The 26,286-nt window shown below is 44.0% G+C and overlaps 1 protein-coding gene across 1 annotated transcript; it reads left to right on the top strand.

Moving 5' to 3' along the window:
- The first annotated feature begins 204 nt into the window (after nucleotides 1–204).
- Nucleotides 205–17,054, top strand: LOC142072075 (uncharacterized). The gene is made up of 2 exons (XM_075128283.1): nucleotides 205–269; nucleotides 16,336–17,054. The coding sequence occupies exons 1-2, from the start codon at nucleotides 205–207 to the stop codon at nucleotides 16,928–16,930; spliced, it is 660 nt and encodes a 219-aa protein (XP_074984384.1). The 3' UTR covers nucleotides 16,931–17,054.
- Nucleotides 17,055–26,286: the final 9,232 nt, after the last annotated feature.

The following is a 26,286-nucleotide window of genomic DNA, read 5'->3' as shown; positions in this document are numbered from 1 at the left end:
TTGCTTGCCAGAATATTTGTGTGCATGCTGTCTTGCTAACAAACATGATGTAGAGAATCTGTATATGAGAGAAAACATTCTGCAGTAAATGGGAGACGACCCAATGTCCTTATGCAGGCAAAAATCTCATTAATTTCACTTCAAGAATGTAACCTTCTTGAGAGTTTTTCCGGCATCCAGACTGCAAGTTCACGCCCATTAAAGATGGCGAATACCTATTTCCAAACCTTCTGGCAAGAAAAGAAAAAAAAAAAAGGCAATATTCCAGGGTAAGTTAAATAGTCAAACCAGAGGTCAAATGCAGAGCAAAAATCCAGTCTAACCACATAAAAAATGTGAAAATAATTAATAAAAGAAAGTTCTTTTCACTTTCATAATGTTTGACAAAAGCAAACTTTGCAATATATTCACAGCTTTTAGTTCTTTCATTCAGTGTTCAAAACCCACACCAGTTTTATGAGGCTTCAGGTATCATCAAGCTACAAGAAGATCACTAAAAAATCCTAGTAAATAAAGGGGCAGATGGTCAGGATTAGACACGTGAATATACATTTGCTCATGCCTGGCTTTTGCAAGCTCATACCTAATATATGTTAACAAATCAAGCATGTAGCCATGTGAATATACAAAATATTTGATTTGTGTGTAAGTTTGGCACAGGCAGATAGATAGCTTTGAAATCCTCTCTAAACATATAGACAGGTTCAGTAATACAAACCAATATTTTCAAACTTGCATCCTATTGGACACCTACATCTGTAGGTAGAAATGTTAAACAAGTTACCAGAGTTTTCAGAGGTGCTGAGCACCTCAAGCTAAAACTGAAGCTTGAAAAATCAGGCCACTTAAGGTGGTGCCTAACTAGAAACACCCGAGTGTGAAGATTTTGGCTCCAGCAACTATGCTAGACAATCTGGGCCTGATCCAAAGCCCATTGAAGTCAATGGCAGTTCCACTGATTTCAGTGGGCTTTGGATCAGGTCTTTGATGCATGTATTTGTGTCTCATCTATAGACTTTGTGTATTGAATTTTTTCAACACCTGTTAATCAAGAGTAGAGCATCACTACTTCTTTTTTTGCGCCACAACAGGCTGCTGTAAAAACTAACAGTCAAAAACTTTCGCAAGTTAACTATTTTACAGTTAGTTATTAACTTTAAGTAATTCTTCGCTCTTGTGAGATTCATGGTGGAATTTGTTTTTAGTGGTGCAACTTCCCTTACAGAAGAAATTAGTTCTGCCAAATAATTGCCCAATATGGTGTTTTCATTGTACGTAAGTGTTTACAGAGAGATTTATACGTCTTGCACAAAGAGCTCAGATGCACAGTATTCCCAAAGGCAAGAACAATGGGGTCTTGCCTGTGGTAAAACTGAAAGAAAAAAAAGTCAAACTACATCCACAGTTAAAATGAGAGAGAAATCTTGTTCTGGAACCCCATCCTGCCCAGGGCTAAACTCCATCATCTCCCCTTGGTGGCAGTGAAAGTTCAGGGCTCTCAATACTTTTCAGGAGGCAAGCAGCCACCTGGCTCTTGGCGTAAAGTCTAAACTTGTCTGTGAGTAAATTAGAAAGCTGGGTGCATGAGTTTCTTTTACCAATCAGTTTTCCCTTTTGGTTTGCTCAGAGATGCTTCAGCCAGAGCTGTTTCTATTTTTTTTCAAAGCTGTTTATTGGTTTGGCCTGGAGCTTAAGACTGGCACATGAAGGTCATAGAATCTCTGAGGCTCCTGTGATTCCTATATCCTTGTTGAAGGAATAGAAATGGCTAAAGAAATGCACACTCCTATTTCCCTGCCCCCCTTTCCTGAGTGTATTGATCTGGGGACAGTGAGTACTAGTTAACAAATTCTGTCCTGTGCTTTTGTTGTCCTAAGTTGGCACTGTCTGGGAAACATGCCTGGACATTAGAGAGCTCCTTTTCTTAGGTTCTGCTTTTAACATGCATTTGGAAGGTGGCAGGCAGCATTAAATGAGAAATGTGGGTGGCTAACTAAGATTCATATCCATATAACTGGAACAACCACTTGGCTTGGAAGCAGTGAGACAGTTTAATTTTTCTTCAGAATGAAAAAGTGCTGTGCAATTTAAAAGGGATTAAATCAATAGGTTTATACCAAACTCTAGCTAGATCTAATACTTCTGAGTGGCATCCATGAAAGAATTATTAATGATAGAGTGTGGAATGTGGGTCTGAGAGTTCCTATGCAATTTTATAATGGAAGCATCTTTGGCAGCAAAAGGAGAAATAAGCATTAATATTTCAGAAATTGGCATGGACTGCACTCCCATCGAAGTAAATGTGAATTTGGTCATTGATTTCAGGGGGAAGAGGCTTTGGGTTTGCATATAAATGCTATTTTTCACATGCTTCTGTTTTGGATGTCCTGGGCAGCTCCCAGGTCATTGACCTTTTGCAGATTATGCAACAGAGAGTCCTCCAAGGAAAGAAAAGAGTGGCTCCTATATTTATATGGAAGCACTAATCATTGGTTCAGCACGCTAAAAGTTTCCTGTTTATGTTTAGCATAACACATTTAAAAGAGATATTGCAAGCTCCAATTTGGCACCAACTTCAGATTTGATAAAAAAAAAAAGCTTTTATCAAATTTGAGAATAATAGAAAGGTTTCCATAAAGAGAAATCTGAATGAACATTATTTTTTATACCAAATTAAATGTTCTCCCACTGTTGCAACCCAAACACCCTGGCAGGGAGAATCTAAAGTGAAACTGTGAATGAATTAAAAGCCTACTTCATACTTAGAAAAGAATGACAAACAGTGGATGTTTGAAAACAATTGAACATTCACATGGTTAGGTCCTCTTGAAGGTAATGCACAGACAACTATTTCAATCAATGCAGCTTATGACATTTTCCTTGCATTGCCCTGTTGGTTGGATCATTGGCCCACATAGTGTTTCTGACCTCAGTAGCAGTGGTATAAATCCACTGAAGTCATTGTTATTGCTCCAGAGTCACAGAAATCCGAATTCTCTGTGGCTTGTTGAGGCATCAGCAGATTCAGGGCTGCGTAGTTTGGCCTAGTAGATACTGGGTGACCTTTAATGCCATGCACCAGTTTGCCTATTGTAAGTGCTGAATCCAGACCTGATTGATGCTTGAGGAGCCAGTCTCATTTCTGATATGCATTTCTTGGCACATTGCTTGTACCATCAACAAGAAGGCTGAGGTGTTCAATGCCTATTTTGCTTCAGTCTTCACTAAAAAAAGTTAATGGTGACCAGATACTCAACACAATATTAACCACAAAGGGGAAGAAATGCAAGCCAAATTTAGGAAAAGAACAGGTTGAAGAATAGATAGATAAATTTGATGTATTCAAGTTGACAGGACCTGATGGAAATTTATCCTAGGATGCTTAAGGAACTAGCTGAAGCAATCTCAGAACTGTTAGCAGTTATCTTTGAGAACTTAGGAAAGACAGGTGAGGTCGCAGAGGACAGGAGAAGGGCAAATATAATACCTATCTTTTAAAAAGGGAACAAAGAGGACCCAGGGAATTACAGACCAATCAGCCTAACTTCAATACCTGGAAAGATACTGGAAGAAATTAGCAAACAATTCATCTATAAGCACCTAGAGGATAATAGGGTTTTAAGGACTAGCCAGCATGTATTTGTGAAATCATGCCAGACCAACCTAATTTCCTTCTTTGACAGGATGACATAAGAACGGTCATACTGGGTCAGAACAAAGGTCCATCTAGCCCAGCATCCTGTCTTCCGACAGTGGCCAATGCCAGGTGCCCAGAAGGAATGAAGAGAACAGGTAATCATCAAGTGATCCATCCCCTGTCACCCATTCCTAGCTTCTGGCAAAAAATGGGGCGGGGGAAGCAGTAGACATGATATATCTTGATTCTAGTTGGCTTTTGACACCGTCTCACATGACAATCTCATAAGCAAACTAGGGAAATGTTGTCTAGATTAAATGTCTATAAAGTGGGTGCACTACTGATTGAAAGACCATATTCACAGAGTATTTAACAGTGATTCGCTATCAGACTGGGAGGGCATATGTAGTGTGATCTCTGGGGTCAATGCTGTTCCAGTACTATTCAATGTTTTCATTAATGACTTGGATCATGGAGTTGAGAGTATGCTAATGCAATTTGCGGATGACATCAAATTGGGAGGGGTTACTAGCTGTGGAGAATGGGATTAGGATTCAAAATGACCTGGAAAATTGGAGAAGTGTTCTGAAATTCACTAAAGACAAGTGCATGTTCTACACTTAGGAAGGAAAAAAATCAAATGCACAACTACAAAATGGGGAGTAGCTGGTTCAGAAGGTGGTAGTACTGTTGGAAAGGATTTGGGGGGTATAATGGTACAAAATAAATACGAATTTACAATGTGAGGTAGTTGCGAAAAAGGCTAATATAATTCTGCGGTGTACTAATGGGAGTGTCGTATGTAAGGCATGGGAGGTAGGTGTCCCACAGTAATCGGCTCTGGTGAGGCCTTGGCTGGAGTGCTGTGTCCAATTTGAGGTGCCACACTCTAGGAAAGATGGGGACAAACTGGAGAGATTCCAAAGGCTGCAACAAAAATAATAAAAGGTTTAGAAAATCTGACCGGCTCAGTTGGTCAAATAAGTATTCGCCAGCTCTCTTCCCCAGTGTTCAGTTGTCCTCCCTCCACAGGAAGTGGGCAAGGGAAAAGAGGTCCCTATCCTTCTGGTTGGGGTCTTATGCTCTGTCCAAAGCCTTCTCCAGCGGATCACTTTGCTCTCAGAAGCTGCAACCCAGCTTCCTCTCTTCAGAAAGTCTCCCCTTCATTCTTCCCCCTGCTTATCATATAATCATAGAATATCAGAGTTGGAAGGGACCTCAGGAGGTCATCTAGTGCAACCCTCACTCAAAGCAAGACCAATCCCCAACTAAATCATCCCAGCCAGGGCTTTGTCAAGCCTGACCTTAAAAACCTCCTAGGAAGGAGATTCCACTACCTTCCTAGGTAACCCATTACAGTCCTTCACCACCCTCCTAGTGAACCCTAATATCCAACCTAAACCTCCCCCACTGCAGCTTGAGACAATTACTCCTTGTTCTGTCATCTGCTGCCACTGAGAACAGTCTAGAGCCATCCTCTTTGGAACCCCCTTCAGGTAGTTGAAAGCAGCTGTTAAATCCCCCCTCATTCTTCTCTTCTGCAGACTAAACAATCCCAGTTCCCTCAGCCTCTCCTCGTAAGTCATGTGTTCCAGTCCCCTAATCATTTTTGTTGCCCTCCACTGGACTCTTTCCAATTTTTCCACATCCTTCTTGTAGTGTGGGGCCCAAAACTGGACACAGTACTCCATACGAGGCCTCACCAATGTCGAATAGAGGGGAATGATCACATCCCTCAATCTACTGGCAATGCCCCTACTTATACAGCCCAAAATGCCGTTAGCCTTCTTGGCAACAGGGGAACACTGTTGACTCATATGCAGCTTCTCATCCAGTGTAACCCCTAGGTCCTTTTCTGCAGAACTGCTCCCTAGCTGTTCGTTCCCTAGTCTGTAGCAGTGCATGGGATTCTTCCATCCTAAGTGCAGGACTCTGCACTTGTCCTTGTTGAACCTCCTCAGATTTCTTTTGGCCCAATCCTCCAATTTGTCTAGGTCCCTCTGTATCCTATCCCTACCCTCCAGCGTATCTACCTCTCCTCCCAGTTTAGCGTCATCTGCAAACTTGCTGAGGGTGCAATCCACGCCATCCTCCAGATCATTAATGAAGATATTGAACAAAACCAGCCCAAGGGCCGACCCTTGGGGCATGCCACTTGATACCGGCTGCCAACTAGACATGGAAATATTGATCACTACTCATTGAGCCCAACGATCTAGCCAGCTTTCTATCTACCTTATAGTCCATTCATCCAGCCCATACTTCTTTAACTTGCTGGCAAGAATACTGTGGGAGACCGTATCAAAAGCTTTTCTAAAGTCAAGGAATAACACGCCCACTGCTTTCCCCTCATCCACAGAGCCAGTTATCTCGTCATAGAAGGCAATTAGGTTAGTCAGGCATGATTTGCCCTTGGTGAATCCATGCTGACTGTTCCTAATCAATTTCCTCTCCTGTAAGTGCTTCATAATTGATTCCTTGAGGATCTGCTCCATGATTTTTGCAGGGAGTGAGGTGAGGCTGACAGGCGTGTAGTTCCCAGGATCCTCCTCCTTCCCTTTTTTAAAGATGGGCACTACATTAGCCTTTTTCTAGTCATCTGCGACCTCCCCCAATCACCATGAGTTTTCAGAGATAATGGCCAATCGCTCTGCAATCACATCCGATAACTCCTTTAGCACTCTCAGATGCAGTGCATCCAGCCCCTGGACTTGTGCTCGTCCAGCTTTTCTAAATAGTCCCGAACCACTTCTTTCTCCACAGAGGGCTGGTCACCTCCTCCCCATACTGTGCTACCCAGTGCAGTCATCTGGGAGCTGACCTCATTTATGAAGACAAAAGCAAAAAAAGCATTGAGTACATTAGCTTTTTCCACATCCTCTGTCACTAGGTTGCCTCCCCCATTCTGTAAAGGGGCCCACTCTTTTCTTGACCTTCTTCTTGTTGCTAACATACCGAAGAAATCCTTTTTGTTACTCTTAACATCCCTTGCTAGCTGCAACTCCAAGTGTGATTTGACCTTCCTGATTTCACTCCTGCATGCCTGAGCAATGTTTTTATATTCCTCCCTGGTCATTTGTCCAATCTTCAACTTCTTGCAAGCTTCTTTTTTGTGTTAAAGATCAGCAGCGATTTCACTGTTAAGCCAAGCTGGTTGCCTGCCACACTTACTATTCTTTCTACACATCGGGATGGTTTGTTCTCAATTAGGATTCCTTAAAATATAGCCAGCTCTCCTGGACTCCTTTCCCCCTCATGTTATTCTCCCAGGGGATCCTGCCCATCAGTTCCCTGGGGGAGTCAAAGTCTGCTTTTCTGAAATCCAGAGTCCACAATCTGCTGCTCTCCTTTCTTCCTTGTGTCAGGATCCTGAACTCGACTATCTCATGGTCACTGCCTCCCAGCTTCCCATCCACTTTTGCTTCCCCTACTAATTCTTCCCTGTTTGTGAACAGCAGGTCAAGAAGAGCTCTGCCCCTAGTTGGTTCCTCCAGCACTTGCATCAGGAAATTGTCCCCTACACTTTCCAAAAACTTCCTGTATTGTCTGTTCACTGCTGTTTTGCTGTCCCAGCAGATATCGGGGTGATTGAAGTCCCCCATGAGAACATGGGCCTGTGATCCAGTAACTTCTGTTAGTTGCCTGAAGAAAGTCTCATCCACCTAATCCCCCGGTCTGGTGATCTATAGCAGACTCCCACCGTGACATCACCCTTGTTGCTCACACTTCTAAATTTAATCCAGAGAGTCTCAGGTTTTTCTGCAGTTTCATACCGGAGTTCTGAGCAGTCATACTGCTCTCTTACACACAATGCAACTCCCCCACCTTTTCTGCCACACCTGTCCTTCCTGAACAGTTTATATCCATCCATGACAGTACTCCAGTCATGTGAGTTATCCCACCAAGTCTCTGTTATTCCAATCACATCATAATTCCTTGACTGTGCCAGGACTTCCAGTTCTCCCTGCTTGTTTCCCAGGCTTCCTGCATTTATGTATAGGCACTTAAGATAACTCTCTGATCATCCTGCTTTCTCAGTATGAGGCAGGAGTCCTCTGCTCTTGCGCTCTCCTGCTCGTGTTTCCTCCTGGTATCCCACTTCCCCACTTACCACAGGGCTTTGGTCTCCTTTCCCCGGTGAGCCTAGGTTAAAGTCCTCCTCACTAGGTTAGCCAGCTTGCTTGCGAAGATGCTCTTCCCTCTCTTCATTAGGTGGAGCCCGTCTCTGCCTAACAATCCTTGTGGGGCCCTCTTGACCGAATACTGCTTTTTCCGTCCCTTAGTTTCTGTGTGGGGGACTGTACACCCCAATACACTACAATAAAGGGTTAAATTATAAAACAAAATGCCTCGGGATTCCAGAAATTTCCAGTACAAGTTTAAATAACCAAACAAACCATCGGAGGATTTCACACTTGCATGATGGGGCAGTTTGAATCCCCCTGCACATCCTCCAGCATGGAGGGACAGGATGCAGAGAGTGGGTCCACGTCCCTTGTGCTGCACTGTAGGCTCCTTATGCCCTAGCACAGATGTGCTTTCTTGACACAGGATACAGGAGGTTTGGGGGCAGGGCCAGTGGATCCATAACTATGCATACCTACCAGCCAGTGGATCCATAACTATGCATACCTACCAGCCAGACCTCTCCTCTTTCCTTACATGTCAGAGTGGAGACAGCAGAAATGGAATTTTTCTGCAGCTGGCTAGATGAGTTCAACTGCTGCTCTTCAGGGGGAGAAGGATCCCATCTCAGCCTCCTAGTGCCAAGCTGATTTACTGTCCTCAGATTTGGTGTGGGTCCTCAGGTTTCCCCTGTGGGTCAAATCCTGATCCCACTGAATGGGAATTTTGCAGCTGATTTCAATGGGACCAGGATTTGTCCCTATATGCACAGGCCCATTGACCTAAATAAGTGTCTGATCTTCAGAGATGCCGAGTGCAAAGGCCGCGCATGCGACAGAAAGGGGAAGTAGGCTTCTTGGGTCCCCCCTCTGACCTCCTTGCACTGCATGCTTGTGCAGGGGCCAAGGAATCTCTGGCTTTAGTGAATGAATTTTAACCCAGCAATATCAGTTTAGGCACCACAGCTCCCAAAACATGATCTACATAAATAACATGGGATATTTACCTATGGGCTTGTCTACACGTGACTTATTTCTGATTAACTCCATGTGTGGATGATTTTATTCCTCAATAAAAACACCTTATTCCAAATTTGCTTAATCCATTTTGGAAGTGGATTAAATGAATAAGAATAAATGGAGTTAATCAGGAATAGTTAATCCACTTTAAATTGCACCATACCTTATTCTGGATTAGTTTTATGTGTAGACAAGACCTATGTTTGTGGTGGAGCTCACTATCTAGTGGGATAGATGTCACAAGTGATTAAAAAAAATTATAGTGCTATTCCAGAATCAAAAAAAGTTCAGTCATGCAACAATAGCATGCAAGCTGAACCCATAAATCCATCCTCCTTTGGAGAAAGGTGGGTGGGTAATGTACATTACAATGGATCGGTTCAAGCATAATAAATATAAGGGTGCCTTACAGATTCTTACTTTTTATCTCCTCAGCTGTGTTTTTACAGACAAAGGAACTGGTATTTGATAGCATATAAAAATGCTGACTAGAGTGCAAGCCTATTATTTTTAATTAAATTTTGTGTTTAACCATCCTGATTTTCAGGGCCTGGTTTTTAGAAGGTGCAATCAGATAGGCAGACGTTTAATTGACCTAATCATTTGCACTTGCAAACAATTGTGGCTGTAGTGTCTTCAAGTCTTCACATCCAAACTGGAACTTTCTAGAAGATATGCTTTAGTCAAATGCAGATAAGTTAGGCTCTGTGCAGGAGGAAGTGGATGAAATTTTGTTGCCTGTATTGTATTGGATGTTAGGCTAGATGATTTGATAATCCCTTCTGCCCTTATAGATCTATGAATTTATTAATCTGTTTGAAGTTACAATTCTTTGTGGGCATTTCTGAAACTCAGATCCCAAGCTATGGTGAGCAGGGGAATTAGTGAGCAAAACTGTTGTACCCTGTTCCTGAGGGTGCCTTCCCAAATTATATCATATCTGACCTTTTGCAGATCCCTGTGGCATTTTATGGCATGGCTAAGGAAGTAGGCATGTGGAACCTAGCCAGGTTGCTGGGGAGAAAATTCCTCCAGCCTGGAGAATACTGGTGCTCCCTATCTCTGAATCTTTGGTTCAGCATGTTATGGCTTTTTTAGCACATACTGCCCAGACCAGCCCACAGCTCCTACATGCCCTCTTTCATTTGTTTTTTTCATGCTCACAGCACAAGGAATCCTGCTGGGTTTGTACATCTCAGGACAGCCAGGATTTGAGTGTAAAGGGGGCAAAATGTGGGGAGGGCCAGAATTGGGCCACATATTTGTAATTTCAATTAAAACTGTATTTTCAGGCTGGGAGTGCTGTACTGTCTGGGCTGAGGGGAACTGTCTGTTTGCTTTTTTTTGTTATAGTAGTTGTGATTGTTTCCAGCAATATAAAGATCTCTTTATTTCATATCCAAGATAAAAGGAAGCCCATAAGTGGTCTCTCCCAAGCTCCTCCTAGAGTAGGTGAGGAGACTGGCATGATAGACACAAGAAATAAGACCATAGGCGATCTCAGAACTCATCTATTTTCAGTTGGGATGGCAAATTAAATGCAATAACACAATAAAGGCTAAATTCCATTCCTCACATCAAGTAAGAGTTATAGGGATTTAGAGTAAGGTAGTCGTGGGAATCAGGGTGAGGGAAGGAATAGGAACTTTCTCCCTCCTTCCCTAACAATTCTCTATTCTGCCTCTGCAACTGACATGCTGTGTGACCATAGCCAAGTCACTTCACCTCTCCGTGCCATTGTTTCTCCTCCCAGTCTTAATCTGTCAGGGACTGTCCCACAGTGTGTGTTTGTACAACACCTAGCACAATGAGGCTCCAATCTGCTATTATACAAATAACAACAGGGATGGGCTTGATATGCAAAATTTTGCTCTGGATTTTGAACACCCAAACATCAGAGGGTTTAAAATTTGGAGGTGGTTGAAAACGTTGTAAATATAGGGGCCATTGTGAAATTTGCATCTGAATCTGGGTCTGAATTTTGTGAGTGTTCCATCCTGGGGGTAGATAAGGGTGAGTCTCTAATTCTAACCCAACAGGTAGTTTCCAAAGGAATGAAACTAATCAGTGTGAATATAAATGGCCTAATTTTCCAGACATTGTTATGTTCTCAGCTTTAATGTATTTTCATTGTGCCGGAGAATAATAACATTGTAATAATAAAGTTCTTATTGTGCCAGATAACAAGCGGCTTAAAAACAGGAAATAACAGTCCTTCACACATTATAAACACTTTGCTGGACTAGATTTGAAGAAGATGGCTAGAGATTGCCCCATTGGTGCCACAGTGTCTGCAGATATTGCAAGAAAACAATGTAACGTGAGAGGGGTGTGCTGTGGGGAGATGCAGTTTGTCCAGAGTACTGAGAGGCACAACCACTGAGTTCTGTTCTTGACATATCCACTAACTAGGAAAGTCAGAATCAGAATTTTATAGGTATTTGGGCACCTAAAGATGTAGATTGTTCCGAGTGGGATTTCAGTGGGAGTTAGATGCCTAAATATGCTACAGGATCTGGTCCCAGGTGCTTCTGAAAATCCTACTAGGTCCCTAGGTATATCTTTAGGCACCTAATGATATTTAAAAATCTGACTCTTTGGGTTTGACTGGTGAAAGTGCTCAGCACTCACAATTGGGGCTGGGACAAAGGGAGCTTCTGGACGCTGAACCCTTTTGAAAATCTGTCAATGAGGGCTTGTTCAGTGCTGAGTGTTATCAATTTCCCTTTACAGCAGTGGGATTTGAGGTTGCTCATCACTATTTATGATCTGGCCCTGAACCTTTTTCGGCTGCAGTTTTCCCAAGATCAGGCCCAATTCTGAAAACTGCTGTGGATGCAAGTAGTCCTTGACCTAAATGGGACTTCTCATATGAGTAAAGGGAGCAGGCTTGGGCCAAAATGGTTAAAATACTTCCCACCTCGTAAGCATGTTGTGATGTATAATTCAAGTTTATAAGTGCTTTTAGATCTTTGGCTGCTATTGTAACCCACAAATTTTATACTACAACTCAAAGGAAAGGAGAGAGGCGGTGAGGAGGAGACATGAATTTTGTTTTGACTGCTCTGTGTCTCTGCACACGTGCATAGTGCAGGGCAGAGCAACTCACCTAAAATAGCCCAGAAACTCCCAGAACTGGTGTGTGGCAGTTTCTACGCAGGCTCAGCAGTTGTTTCTGAAGATTTAGAGGATAAATGTAACATCAACATAGTGGGGAAGGCTGTATAAGGAGCACCAGTAGATTTGCTGCCTGTCAGATTTTGTTTAAAAGTTATTCATAGTATTTTAAATACTAGTATATTACATACTATTTACCATGTTTTCTGTGTGCATTAAATATTTGTTTACTGGGAAACTGTAGGTACTCCCTCTGAAGTCAATGGTAACTACTAACACCTGCTTACCAAGGTTTTACATACAATAACCCTGAGGTTTAACTCTGCTAATTTCTGAAAAGACCAAATTTTGTCTGTGCTGCAGCAGAGTTAAGATGAAGTATAGGAAGAAGGAGAGTGTAATAAAGTTACACATAACATTGCCTCAGCATCTCACTGCCTTATTATACCATGGAAGTACAGAGAATTAGGATTATCATAATCTTTTATCATGTATTTTGTGTAGTGTACAATATGTCTGAGCAACAGAGAAATTAGTTCTCAGTGTGCGAGTGTTGTCACAAATAAGGAATTAATCACTTATGTCTCCTCAGAGCGAAGAACATTTCAACTACAATCTACCTAGTGAGGACACTTTAGCCGTAGATGGTATCACCACAGTGGTTCTGGTCAGCTGGAACGCTCAAGCTAACAATCCCTTTATTTAAATATCTGAGGACTTGTTGACAGATGGTGCTCAGTGAGCCATAGATTTTGGTGCTTGCTTCTCCTGTTGGTCCAACTGAGGTGGAGGGTTATATCTTTAGGTGGGGTGTGACCTTTTGCACTCACTGAGATCAGAATCTGGCTGTAGAGCCAATGCAGCCAACTGTCAGAGGATCACTCCTGTGTGACAACAGGATCATCTGGTGACATGGAATCAGTGTAGTAGCTCCCACAACCTGCCCATCTAAAGGGGACAGGCTAAGGAAAGGAGGCATCACTGGGGCTCCCCTACATCTCACTGCTCCCTAGCTGCCATTTTGGCCCCTTGGAGCTGTTGGCAGTTAGTGTAATTTAGAGCACCTTTCAGGCAGCTGTAAGATCTGCTGAGAGACTGGCCCAGTACGCAGCCAGTCTAGGTCATCTGAACTCGTGTTCTTGTTGATAAAGGAAGCAAAATATGTATGTTTAATTAGGTGTATGCCTTGAGATGGGTTAAATAGGGGGCATTTGGGGAGTAAAAAATTAAATTTGGCTTTTATCATTTTACTAGTTTCAGTATTCAGCACATTTACTGCAGGACTTAGGGTTCCTTTGAAATACTTAAGACAAATTTAAGTTCAAAATATGATGAGAAAACTCTAGAAGACAGCAGTCATGTTACAAGAATGTAGCATGTGCATATGAAGCTAGCATGTGCATACAAACAGATGTATGCACATGCTACATCTATCTTGATGCAGGCATATCTTGAAATATAGAAAGAGATTTCCTCAGTTTTGACATAATGTTTAATACTCATTGTAAAGGAGAGGGAAGGCTCAAAGGAAGCACAACATACCAAAGATTCAAATCTGGATTTGGTGCATCAAGTCCTTATGGCACATCTTAGGAGAGAAAAGCATATACTGTAACACTAGCTGATCAGCCAGCAGCATATTGTTCTGCTGATCACACAGGAGACACTTGTTTTGATGGTAGTCTCAGCATCCCATTTCTGATGGCAGTACAAGCTGATGGGAGCTTGGTGTAGATATTCAGACTGTACCACTCAGGGAGCACCCCATGGAGACAGTCCATTAACTCCACTTGCATTGAGTGCTAAAGGGAGACATTTGCTTGCTTTCTTGGCTAGAGTTAAGGTATGATTGTAAATGGCTGCTAAGAGACAGGAGTGGAATAATTATAAACAGAAAGGAGAGAGAGAGAGCCAGAAATCAGTGATGAAGGAGCAATGCTGAAGTCCTTTTAAAGTCGATAAGAGCTGTGTGTGCTCAACACTCTGAAGATAGGCCCAAGATGGGCTCCCAAAAACTGATGCACCCATTAGGGCACACCTGAAAATGTAAGCCTTAAAGACCTGCCCGTGACATGCAGTGGGTCATTAGCACAGCAGTGATTAGAAATCAGGAGTCCTGGCTCCAAGTCCCTGCTCTAATGTTTCACGATATGTAATGAGTGAAGGCCAAATTTTGCCCTGGCTGATGCTGCAAAGGAGAACAGAAATGCTTTATTTGGAAGGCTGGTGCTATGCTGCCAGTAATTTTTCACAAAATGGGGTTACACAATTTCCTCCCTTTTTACCCTGAGTCAAACCTTATAACCAAGGAGAGACACAATACCTGCCATTCATGCAATACAGTCCATTCCAAAAGCAGACAATATGCTCCTCAGAAGCATTTTTATGAGCCTTAGTGAAGGGTAGTTTACTGTAGTGATATCTGGAGAGCGTGACTCCATCAGAGACAGTGAAATTATCTTAATCCTTCATTCAGCTACTGGAAGAATTTTAGCCCAGGCTCCAGATGACCCCCTGTTGTCCATATCTGATCACCTGTTGCATTCCGTTCAGTGGGCATAGGAAGCATGCCGTTGATTGCACTTCACCGCAGTTGCAAATCAAAAGGAACAGCATGTGCCAGGCTAGAGCATACTGCTGTCTACATTGGTGCTAAGAGGCTGGACATCCCACCACCAGCTGGCGGACCGCACATCCTTGGAGTGCATGGAGTTGGCTAGTAAACAGGCAACTTATCTAGTGCTGTCATGAATGCAAGGGAAGAAGGATCCTGCCCTGCTGCTTGCTTGAGGGCAGGATGTGAGAGAGACATCACCTATATCCCATCCACTGATGCCATCCTACCTGCAGGTTGTTCAGGTATGCATGAACTAACAGCCCCTTTGCACACCAGCACAGAGCAATATCTAGTGCTACTGGTTTCATTTTCCAGTTCTCTTCCTTCAGGGGTGAAAGTAAGTCTAGGGACTTACTAGTATGGGGCTGGGCTGGGGCCGGCTCTGGCCCCCAGAAGGGGCAGGGCCTCAGGCAGAAGGGGCATGGCTCGGGGAGGTCAGAGCCAGCCCCAGCCCTCCCTGTACCGGCAAGTGCCTCCTTCCCGGTCCCTGGGGTAACAACGGCAGCCGGGGACTCTAGCAGTCCCCTTTAAATCATCCCTGGAGCCCCACCGCCGCTTCCCCAGGGCTCCAGCAGCAGGGCTCCAGGGACGGGGCTCCGGTTGCCACTACCGTGCCGGGCCCTTTAAATCGTCCCCAGAGCCTGCTGGAGCCCTGGGGAAGTAGCGGTGGGGCTCCGGGGACGATTTAAAAGGCCACTACTGCCCTGGGCCCTCTAAATCACCGCCCCAGCCCTGCCGCCGTTACCCCAGGGCTCCAGCAGCGGGGCTCTGGCAGCAATTTAAAGGACTGGGGGCTCCAGCTGCTGCTGGGAGCCACAGGCCCTTTAAATTGCACCTGGGGAAGCTGATCCACCCCAGTACGGCTCATTGTCTCTTGCCGGTACGCCGTACAGGGGCGTACCGGCTTACTTTCACCTCTGTCTTCCTTACATAACTCCTGCAGCAACACTGACATAGCATCTATGGGGGAGGCAACTGACAGCCATACACTTGCAGGTGAATGGGAATAACAGAAGATAAACAGTGGAATAACAAGGTACTGCTGATATTTATTTACACAACCATGATCCAAGCTTACTTTGGCTTCCTTCCAGCTGCTGCTGCCCGCCAGTTGGATTGAGACCAGCTGAGCCTTTATTTACTAATTATTGTTTTAAAGGTCATGGACAGAAAAGGTTAAAAAAGCAAAGCAGAAACCCACTTTTAAATAGCAAGCATAAAACAGAGTGAACTTTTAGGAAAAGAAAGAAAAAGTAGAGGTTTCTTCAGAATGAAGTCCAGTAAATATGCATCCAGTGGAATAGACAGATGGTCCAGATTCTCTGCCTAGGTCCATGGATGGAGGGAACTCTCTGCATGTAGATTGCTCCCCTTCCACAAAGAAGAGTGCCTCAGCCACTTCCGCACTACCATTGCCCATGTCCATACTAAGACTAGTATAAGAAGAGCTCATTTGCTCTGCATGCAAAATATGACTTTGAGGATCCATTCCAAGCAGGCTAAGATGAAATCATGGTGTACAAGTACATACTTTACTCGTAGGTGATAAGTGGTTCACAATTATCAAAAGATTCTGCTTTATGTACTTTGGGTAGAATAAGAAGTCTTGTAATATTGCAGTCCTGCAATGGGAAAAATGCCTTTGTATGATAAATATTTCATTCTAAAAATGTCTTATTTAGGTACTGTCACATTCATATTTGCTGATCCTCTGAGGATCAGCGAGGAAACAGAATCTGGTGGCAAGGAGGGCGTGCATGAAATTAAAAGGAAAAATGGGCAAAGAATACAGAATGCCATGCAAGGAAATTCATGTGAAGATCAAAGAAGACTAGAAAGAAGAAATTGAGAGAGGTGGCTGAAAAGAATGAGAGTCTGAAGAAGGTAGAAAGAGGTGTTAGGTTGAAACAGATTATCCTGGCAGCACTGAAAGATGAAAATGGTGAAAGGACATTGGAAAGGAGCAAGATGAATGAAATATGTACAAAATTCTACAATGACTTCTACTCCTTGCATGTCAATGTCCAGCATACACCAACGCAGCAGGTTACAGAAGAAGTTCCCAACGTTATGTGGGAAAAAATTGAATACATAATTCATAACACTACAAAGAGAGGGAAGAGTCCGGGAGCAGACGATGTTTGGCCAGAATATCTCAAAGCAGGGGAAGATACTCTCTTCAAAGCGTTGGTGCAACGGTTCACCATCTACATCAATAGCAAGCGTGTTCCAGATGCATGGAAGAAATCAAAAACAATACTATTGATAAATAAAGGCAATCCAGAAGAACTGAGCAACTACCATCTGATCACACTCCTCTCACAAGTGTATAAAGTCTTCACCCGCGTCACACTCAATCGGATTAGGAAGAATCTTGAAATGCACAAAAGCAGAGAACAAACTGGTTTCCACTAAGTATAATAAGGCAGGCTAAGAAAGAATTTGAAGAGCAACTGGTTAAGGACACAAAAACTAACAAAATTTTTTTAGAGAATATCAGAAGCAGGAAGCCTGCCAGACAGTCAGTGGAGCCACTGGATGATCAGGGTGCTAACATAGCACTCAAGGCCATTGTAAAGAAGCTAAATGAATTCTTTGCATTGGTTTTCACTGCAGAGCATATAGGGCAGGGGTCGGCAACCTCTCAGAAATGGTGTGCTGAGTCTTTATTTATTCACTTTAATTTAAGGTTTCGCGTGCCAGTAATGCATTTTAACATTTTTTAGAAGGCCTCTCTCTATAAGTCTATATATTATATAACTAAACTATTGTCATATGTAAAGTAAACAAGGTTTTCAAAATGTTTAAGAAGCTTCATTTAAAATTAAATTAAAATGCTGATCTTATGCCACCGGCCCGCTCAGCCCGCTGCCAGCCTGGGGTTCCGTTCACCTAGGCCAGCAGCGGGCTGAGCAGGGCCTGTGGCCAGGACCCCGGCTGGCAAGGGGCAAGTAGCCAGAACCCCAGACCGGCAGCGGGCTGAGCGGGGCCGGCGGCCAGGACTCCAGACCAGCAGTGGGCTGAGCGGCTCAGCCCGCTGCCAATCTGGGGTTCCATCTGCTGGCTCCTGCCAGCCAGGGTCCTGGCTGCCGGCCCCACTCAGCATGCTGCCGGTCTGGGAACCCGGCCCTGCCCACATAGAGTGGGTACCTACCTTCTCCCTGGTTCTAGCCCATTCTCTTCCTCTCTCTCTGCACTGAGCAGAGGGCTGGGGGTGAAGGAGCAGGCTGGGGGTTGGGGTGTAGGGTCTGGCCAGGAGCTAGAATGAGGGAGGGGGCTCAGGGTTGGGGCAGGAGGTTTGGGTGGGGAGTGTTTACCTGGGCAGCTTCCATTTGGTGCGAGGGGTGCAGGTGAGAATGGGGGGGGGGGGTGCAGGAGCTCCCGTTTGGTGCTCAGGGTGGGGGGAGGAATTGGGGGTGTGTGCAAGAGTCAGGGCATGGGGTGTGGGGGGTGCAGAAGTCAGGGCAGGGGGCTGCGGGTATGTGTGGGGGGTGCTGGAGTCAGGGCTGTGGTCATGGGGGGCTGCAGGGGTCAGGGCAGGGGGCTGGGGTGTGTGAGAAGGGTGCAGGAGTCAGGGCAGGGGGCTGAGGGCATATGAGGGGGGTGCAGGAGTCAGGGCATGGAGGGCTGGGTATGTGTGTGGGGTGCTTGAGTCAGGGCTGGGGTCGTGGGGGGATGCAGGGGTCAGGACAGGAGGCTGGGGTGTGTGGGGGGTGCAGGGGTCAGGGCAGAGGGCTGGGGGTGTGGGCTAGGGTCATGAGAGTGCTCCCAGCCCCCTGCCCAGAACGGCTCATGGCAGGGGGCTGGAGGGGATATGCCCTGATTCCACCCCGCTTCCCCAAGGCCCGTCCCCACCTCTTCTCTGCTTCCTCCCCGGAGCAGCAAGCGCACTGCGGCTCTGCTTCTCCCCCTTCCTCGCAAGGGCCATCAGCTGATCGGCATCAGGGAGGGAGCGGAGGAGGGGCAGGCACCCAGCGCGCTGGGGGAAGAGGCGCGGGAGGGGGGACCTTGCCTGCTCTGCAGCAGCCTCCGGCAGGACCAAGCTTCTTCACCTTGCCCCCGTGGGGGGAGGGGGAGAGGCGGAGAAGAGCGGGCGGGGGGGGCAAGATTTTTAATGGCACGCTGCTACCTGCCGGGGTCCCGGCCTGGTTTCGACAGTGGGCTGAGCGGGGCCAGCGGCTGAGGCAGGCAGCAGCGTGCCATAGGTTGCCGGCCCCTGATATAGGGAATCCCCACACCCGAGCCATTCCTTTTAGGTGACAAATCTGAAGAACTTTCCCACATTGAGGTGTCAATAGAGTAGCATACTGGAACTTATTGATAAACAGTAATAGACACCAGGACCAGAGGGTATTCATCCAAGAGTTCAGAAGGAACAGTGGGGGGTGTTCCTCAGACGTTCTTGTCAACTGCTGGAAATGGCCCACCTTGATTATCACTACAAAAGGTTCCCCTCCCCCCCTCCCCCCCCCCACTCCCCCGCTCTCCTGCTGGTAATAGCTCACCTTAAGTGATCACTCTCGTTACAGTGTGTATGGTAGCACCCATTGTTTCATGTTCTCTATGTATATAAATCTCCCCACTGAATGCATCCGATGAAGTGAGCTGTAGCTCACGAAAGCTTATGCTCAAATAAATTGGTTAGTCTCTAAGGTGCCACAAGTACTCCTTTTCCTTTTGTGAATACAGACTAACACGGCTGATACTCTGAAACCTGTAACTGTGGTATGTAACCTATTGCTTAAATCACCCTCTGTACCACATGACTGGAAGGCAGCTAATGTAAAGCCAGTTTTTAAAAAAAGTTCCAGGTGATGCTGGTAATTACAGGCCAGTAAGTTTAACTTCAGTACCAGGTAAATTGGTTGAAATGATAGTAAAGAACAGAGTTATCACACATAGATAAACACGATATGTAAGGGAAGAATTAACATGTTTTTTTGTAAAGGGAAATCATGCCTCACCAATCATAGAATTATTTGAGGGAATCAACAAGCATGTAGATAGGGTGATCCAGTTGATATTGTGTATTTGGACTTTCAGAAAGCTTTTGACTGGTCCCTCGCCAAAGCCTCGGAAGCACAGTAAGCAGTCATAGGATAAGAGGGAAGGTCCTCACAGGGACAAGTAATTGGTTAAAAGATAGGAAGCAAAGGGTAAGAATAAATGGTCAGTTTTCATAATGGAAAGAGGTAAATAGGAGCGTTCCCCCAAAGGATCAATACTGGGACCTCTGCTGTTCTACATATTCTTAAGTGATATGGACAAAGGGGGAGAACAGTGAGAGAGCAAAATTTGCAGACAATTCAAAATTATTCAAGATAGTTACATCCAAAGCTGATTGTGAAGAGTTACAAAGGGATCTCACAAAACTGAGTGACTGGGTGACAAAATGGCAGATTAAATTCAATGTTGATAACTGCAAAGTAATGCACGTTGGAAAAAATAATCCCAACTATACATACAAAATGATGGGGTCTAAGTTAGCTGTTACTACTTAAGAAAGAGATCTTGGACTCATAGTGGATAGTTCTCTGAAAATATCTGCTCAATGTGCAGTAGCAGTCAGAAAAGCTAACAAAAAGTTAAGAGCCATTTGGAAAGGGATGGATAGATAAACTTAGAAAATGACAGCTCAGAGGTGATATGATAGAGGTCTATAAAATCATGACTGGTGTGGAGAGAGTGATGAGGGAAGTGTTGTTTACTGCTTCACATAACACAAGAACTAAGGAGTCACCCAATTAAATTAATAGGCAGCAGGTTAAATACAAATATAAGGAAGTACCTCACATAACACATGGTTAGCCTGTGAAGCTTGTTGCGTTGGAATATTGTGAAGGCCAAAAGAATAACTGGGTTAAAAAAAGAATTAGATAAATTCATGAAGCATATTTCCGTTAATTTTTGTTAGCCAAGATGGTCAGGGAAGGAACCCCATGCTCTGAGTGTCCCTAAAGATCCAATTGCCAGAAGCTGGGATTGGATGGTAGGGTATGGATCACTCAAAATTTCCCTGTTCTGTTCAATCCCTCTGAAGCATTTGGCACTGGCCACTGTCAGACACAGGATCCTGGGCTAGATGAAACATTGGTCTTACCCATTATGGCCGTTCTTATATTCTTCTAGCCACCCATTTGCCAACATTTAAAGGACAATCCCAGAGCTTCTCTTTGTTGTTCTATTTTCAACAGCTGTGGCCAGTGCTGAGCTTAGTTGGTAACTTTGTAGTTACTACCAAACTGGTTTTGAGATTGGGGTCTAAGCTTGTAAACACAGGAGAATAAAGACCCCCAACTAGTTTTTGAAAAGACACTCCCTCAAGCAGGGGTCAGAGAGGTGACACAGTGGAAGGAAACCGACTGACACTCAGACCCCAAGGTTTGGGGAGATTAAGAAAGGAAAGCCTTCCTAAGCTCCATCCTGAGGATGATGAGCCCTTAGGTGAGATAAACATGTGTAGAAATTTTGTTGTTTTCAAATCCTTTTTCTCTTATGTTATACTTTATTCCTACTTTTAAGATTAAATAATGCTTTGGTTGGAGAAGGCTATCTGATCTGTGTTCACCACTAGTCTCAAACTCTGAAAAGGAAGAACTGCAGGTACCCAAACCTACTTGTACCTTCTGGGTAAACACGATCAATGCACTGTAGCCCCAACCCAGTCTATGAGTGGAGAAATCACATGATTCCATTCAAACAAAGGTAAAGCCTGTGGGAGTATTAGGTATTAGCTGTGGGAATGCACTCAGAAAAACCAGGGAGAGGATGGATGTTCAGCAATCCCTGCAATCATGGCAGATGTTTGTGCTATAACCGTTTTATTATAGACATGAGCTTGGAATGTTCATCTTGCACCATAAGCGAGTTAAGCAGGTCATCCCAAACAAGTACCAATACAACCATTACGCCAAACCAGCATATATTTTGTAGATGCTATCTGTCTATTTAAAGTACTTATATGGCCTGCATTATTGGAGTATCTGAGTTCCTCACAATGCTACATTATAAACAAAACCCAAACCCCATGAGGTTAGAAGTGGTTAAAGAGTTTTAAAAAATGTTATTGGTATGCAGACAAGTATACAGACCACAGAGAAAGAGGTTATAACAAAAACATATAGAAATCTAAAAATTACCCTGCAGTGGATGATTTATATGTAATAATTCTGAGGTACAGTACTGGAGGGCCTTCCAAGATCAGAGGCAAATGCTCTGTATTCCACTGGGTAGCTGGGAATCTTCTCTTTTCCAATCTCCCATTTCTAGCCATGAATAGTAACAAGGTATTGAGTATGAGAACCTCACTCCCAGTCTGGTTCCTGTACCGAAGGCAAAAGGGCAAGGCTATCATAAAGGGGTTCCAAAAGCCCTATATTTGGCTGGGAGAGGATCGCCCTGGCACAGCCACAGTGGAAGATAGCCATACGGCTGGCTCCTGAGAACCCCTTCACAAGCCTTGGAATGGGGTGAGCCACAAGCAGGGTGGGGGTTGGAAAGATGTGTCCACTGCAGGCCACAGCCCCATGGAGATTCTAGGTGGTGGCCCATGGAGGCAGCTGTAATTAAGAGAGGTTCCTGCAGGGCTGACTCAGTTACTCTGGGGGCCTTCAGCCCCTGGAGAAGCCCAGTATCAGGAGAGTACAAAGGCTTAAAGCTACCCTCCCATGGGGCTGCAAGTTCTGTGCTGTGTTTCTTAGAGAATCTCGCCATGGGACTTTAAATCTGCTCTTGCTCCAGTTACTGAACAAGGACTGGGCAAGAGAGGCATTCAGAGGTGTGTGAAAAATGCAGTTTCACCACACGGATGTGACACCAGACATCATTTTACTAAACTGAGTTTACAGGTGGCATGACTAAGAAAAAACACTTCATTCGCCAAAAGGGGCCCATGCTATAGCTTGCAGTGCACTAGGCAGGGAAACCCTTGCTATTAAAAACCATGTTTAAATATAAATATAAATATATAAATATAAACCATGCCTAGGGAGGTGGTGGAATCTCCTTTCTTAGAAGTTTTTAAGGTCAGGCTTGACAAAGCCCTGGCTGGGATGATTTAATTGGGGATTGGTCCTGCTTTTGAGCAGGGGGTTGGACTAGATGACCTCCTGAGGTCCCTTCCAACCCTGATATTCTATGATTCTATGATAATTCAGTCCTGTGGCTACAACTGTAGTGAAATATATTATAAACAGGTCTTTATTCGTGTTATGTAACCTCGTGGACTATGTTGCTGTCATAAACCCAATGCTGTCTTCCAATTTCCTCCTGTTCCCTTGTTATTTTATTTGGGTGTCACCTCACAGAATGAGTTGATAATCTCATTACAGGCTACTCCTGTTTACTCTTTTAGCAGAACAATATTATCATTGCCTACTTACTTTCTTTTCTTACCACCTACTTCTCTTGTTCCTGTGTTCTCTCTCAGGACTCTCACTTCATAACATATAACCTCTTGGTGAGAGTGCTTATCCTGTTTACTGGCTAGTATTCCAGCCTCATCAAATTCACCTTCCTGCCCTATGTCCTTGCAATAAATAGTTTATTTTGAGCCAAAAGTGCAAATTTTAATCTGTAGCTCTCCTTTGCTCAATTCACCAAGGCTGATAATGGCTGTGCTCTATGGTAGTGGTTCTCAACCAGGGGTAGTGTACCCCTGGGGGTACCCAGAGGTCTTCCAGGGGGTACATCAACTCATTTAGATATTTGCCTAGTTTTACAACAGGCTACATAAAAAGCACTAGCAAAGTTAGTCAAACAAACTAAAATTTCATACAGACAAAATGAGAAAGTAAGCAATTTGTCAGTAATCGTGTGCTGTGACACTTTTGTATTTTTATGTCTGATTTCATAAGCAAGTCATTTTTAAGTGAGATGAAACATGGGGATACACAAGACAAATGAGATTCCTGAAAGGGGTACAGTAGTCTGGAAAGGTGAAGAACCATTGCTCTATGGAAATGAAAACTGCTCAATTGACTTTTCAGGTCTACATTATTTTTCCAGAGCTATATTTAAAACATTCATTGCAGGGTTCTTCTTTACACCCCAAAACAAAAAAGGCCGATATCAATGTAAATAACATACATACAATATTAGGTGCTCAGGTATTATGGAGATAAGCAGGGTGTAAATTAAATGTCTTGGTTGACAGAGAGGTTATATAGATCTCTAGGGGGATGTACCGGCCGCCGCTTCCCACAGCCCCCATTGACCTGGAGTGGTGAACCACGGCCAGCGGGAGCCGCGATCAGCTGAACCTGCGGATGCAGCAGGTAAACAAACCGGCCCGGCCCGCCAGGGGCTTTCCCTGAACAAGCGGTGTCCCAAGTTTGGGAAACACTGATGTAGAGGATAGGAGATGAACACAATGAACCCCCCAATACAGATTTGGGGGCACAATTTGTGATTTTAAAAGATTCAGAAAACTAATTACAGCTATTAAACCTCCTACAAGTTACAAAGGGTATAATGTAATAACATTTTAATTTAACTTTGATAATCACCATGCTATTTTATACATGAACTGCACTGCAGTCACCTTGCTGTTACAATGTGCAGGAAATTAACTTCATTGTAGCTAAACTAGTTACAATGTCATTATCACACATTTTTGTCTTAAATTATTTGTATTGCAATAGTGTCTAGAGGCCCCAACTGAGGCCTTATTTTCATAAGCACTGTTCAGGCACATAATAGGACAGTCCCTGCCCTGGCCTGAAGAATTTGAAATCTAAATAGACAAGACAGCCAAATCATGGGAGAAAGAAAGTATCATCATCTGTTTACAGTTGGGGGAATTGAGACATTAAGTGGCTTGTCCAAATACACACAGAAATCTGTGGTGAAATCAAAAATTGAGCCCAGATCTCCTGATTTCCAGACCAGCACCTTGAACCTTCATCTCTATAAGACCATCTTTCCTATTTACCATGCTATTTAGTATGTGGAAATGGTTTTTAAACTGTAGTGTGAAAGCCACAACCAGGTGTTACATGGCGTGATTTATAGTATCAGAATGTAACAATCCATCTGCACTGATTAAAATTACAAAGGAGGTACCCCAAGTACTTATGAGTTTCAGAAGTAGCAGGTCCAGATTTAGGGGAAGGCAACCTCCTGGAGTGCCGGACTTAGGGGATGACGAGCCTGGAGTGCTGTTTTTGTTGTTACTGACAAAAGGGAAAATAGAATGTTTGAAGTAAAATGTTTCAGGTATTCCCTATGTGGATTCATTTTTCACTAACCTCCTACAATGTTCTGGATCCTTGTAGAATCTCATGGAATCTTCCAGACTTTTTTAGAACTACATTTTCCTCAAATCTCCTAGATTTACAGATCTTAGCGTGAAAACATATCGTCTTATGTGACAGGGCTAAATCATGCATGCAAATCGTGCATCAAAGTAATGAAATGGGCTACAAATGCAATAAAAATAAGGTAGTCAAGAGTTTAACAAATGCGGGGGGGAAGGGGCCACCAAAGATACTCCTCACCTGGGACACTATTTGGCCTAGGACTGGCCCTGAGAAGTAGTACCCTAGTTCCTACAGTCTGAGAACAGCTGTACGGAAGCATGTTAATAATACATAATTTCTTGGTAACTTCAGTACACTGGCACTTGGGCTAGGTTGCATTAGCTTTTTCAGGTAACTATCTGCCCTCCCAGGTGCCTCCCCCGCATCCCACCGCTGCTCTGCTCTCCCCTTCTCCACTTGCACGGACCCTGGACCATGTGGAGAAGGCTCTTCGGGATCTGGAAAGTTGGGGACAGTGCCCAGGAATCCCTTCCTCGCGTAGGGGATGGGAGATGAACACAATGAGAACCCCCTTTCCCCTGTGCAGATTTGGAACGCAATTTGGCCCAGTGTGCTGCAGATTATGTCAGGGGGTTGTAATGGCTTCTGTACCACACTGGCCCTTTTCTTCTTCTTCCAGGAAGTTTGTGGGCCCCAATTCAGCAAAGCACTGAAGTATGTTCATAACTTTAAAACCACGCCTGGTTACGAAAGAAATTAAGTACATGTTTAAAGCTAAGATCATGCTTAAGTTCTTTTGCTGAATCAGGCCATTAAAAGAAGCATGATTCTTGTTAGTAAAGATTTACTTGCTACTTTATTGTGGCTGCAATACTGCCCTTTTCCCACTTAACCAGAATGCATATAATGAGAAGAATTTTGCCCAAAAGAGTCCGTAAATGTTGCAGAACAATGGGATTTAGACCTATCAGAAAATACTGAAGAGAAAACCAATCTCAGTGTTTCTTTTTAACAGCTACATTAGAATTGCAGAGTCTATGAGCAATAACACCTTGCTGATGTAGATAGTTATATTTTCAGTTAGAAGAATGCCCAGTTATTTTTGCCTTGCAGGAATTCCTACAGACTTCTAGACCTGGCATTGATGGGCACATGCTGTCTTATGCCAAACAATTTTAATCAATTTTATTAAGGAAACAAAAATACTGGAATGTACCTGCTTAAAGAGAGCCTCTCTCTTTTATTAGGCTTCATTGTTCTATTGCACAATAATAAATGTTGACAGAGAAAAGCACAGAAATTTCATTTCCCTTGGGATGTCTCAAACTCTGTGGCACACAGACTCAATGTTGGACACTTGAGTTGGGATTGTCAAAGGAGCCCAAGGGATTTAGCTACACTGAAATTCTATGAGTTGGGTACTTAACTCCCTTAGGCCCCTTTGAAATTCCCAGCCATATTCTTTGCCAGAATTGATGCTGTGAGATCTGCTCCAATCCTACAAGCCCTCTG

Source organism: Caretta caretta, chromosome 5 (genome assembly GCF_965140235.1).
Source record: "Caretta caretta isolate rCarCar2 chromosome 5, rCarCar1.hap1, whole genome shotgun sequence".
In the NCBI taxonomy this organism is placed as follows: Eukaryota; Metazoa; Chordata; order Testudines; family Cheloniidae; genus Caretta; species Caretta caretta.
The sequence above is the reverse complement of the archived record's forward strand: the minus strand, read 5'-3'. Positions and strand labels throughout refer to the sequence as shown.

Bases quoted from the DNA above. Each gene is read 5' to 3' on its own strand.
- LOC142072075 (XM_075128283.1), top strand. From the start codon at position 205: ATGGCGAATACCTATTTCCAAACCTTCTGGCAAGAAAAGAAAAAAAAA. The intron at 270-16,335 runs GTAAGTTAAATA...ATTCATGTGAAG, and splicing joins AAAAAAGGCAATATTCCAGG to ATCAAAGAAGACTAGAAAGA.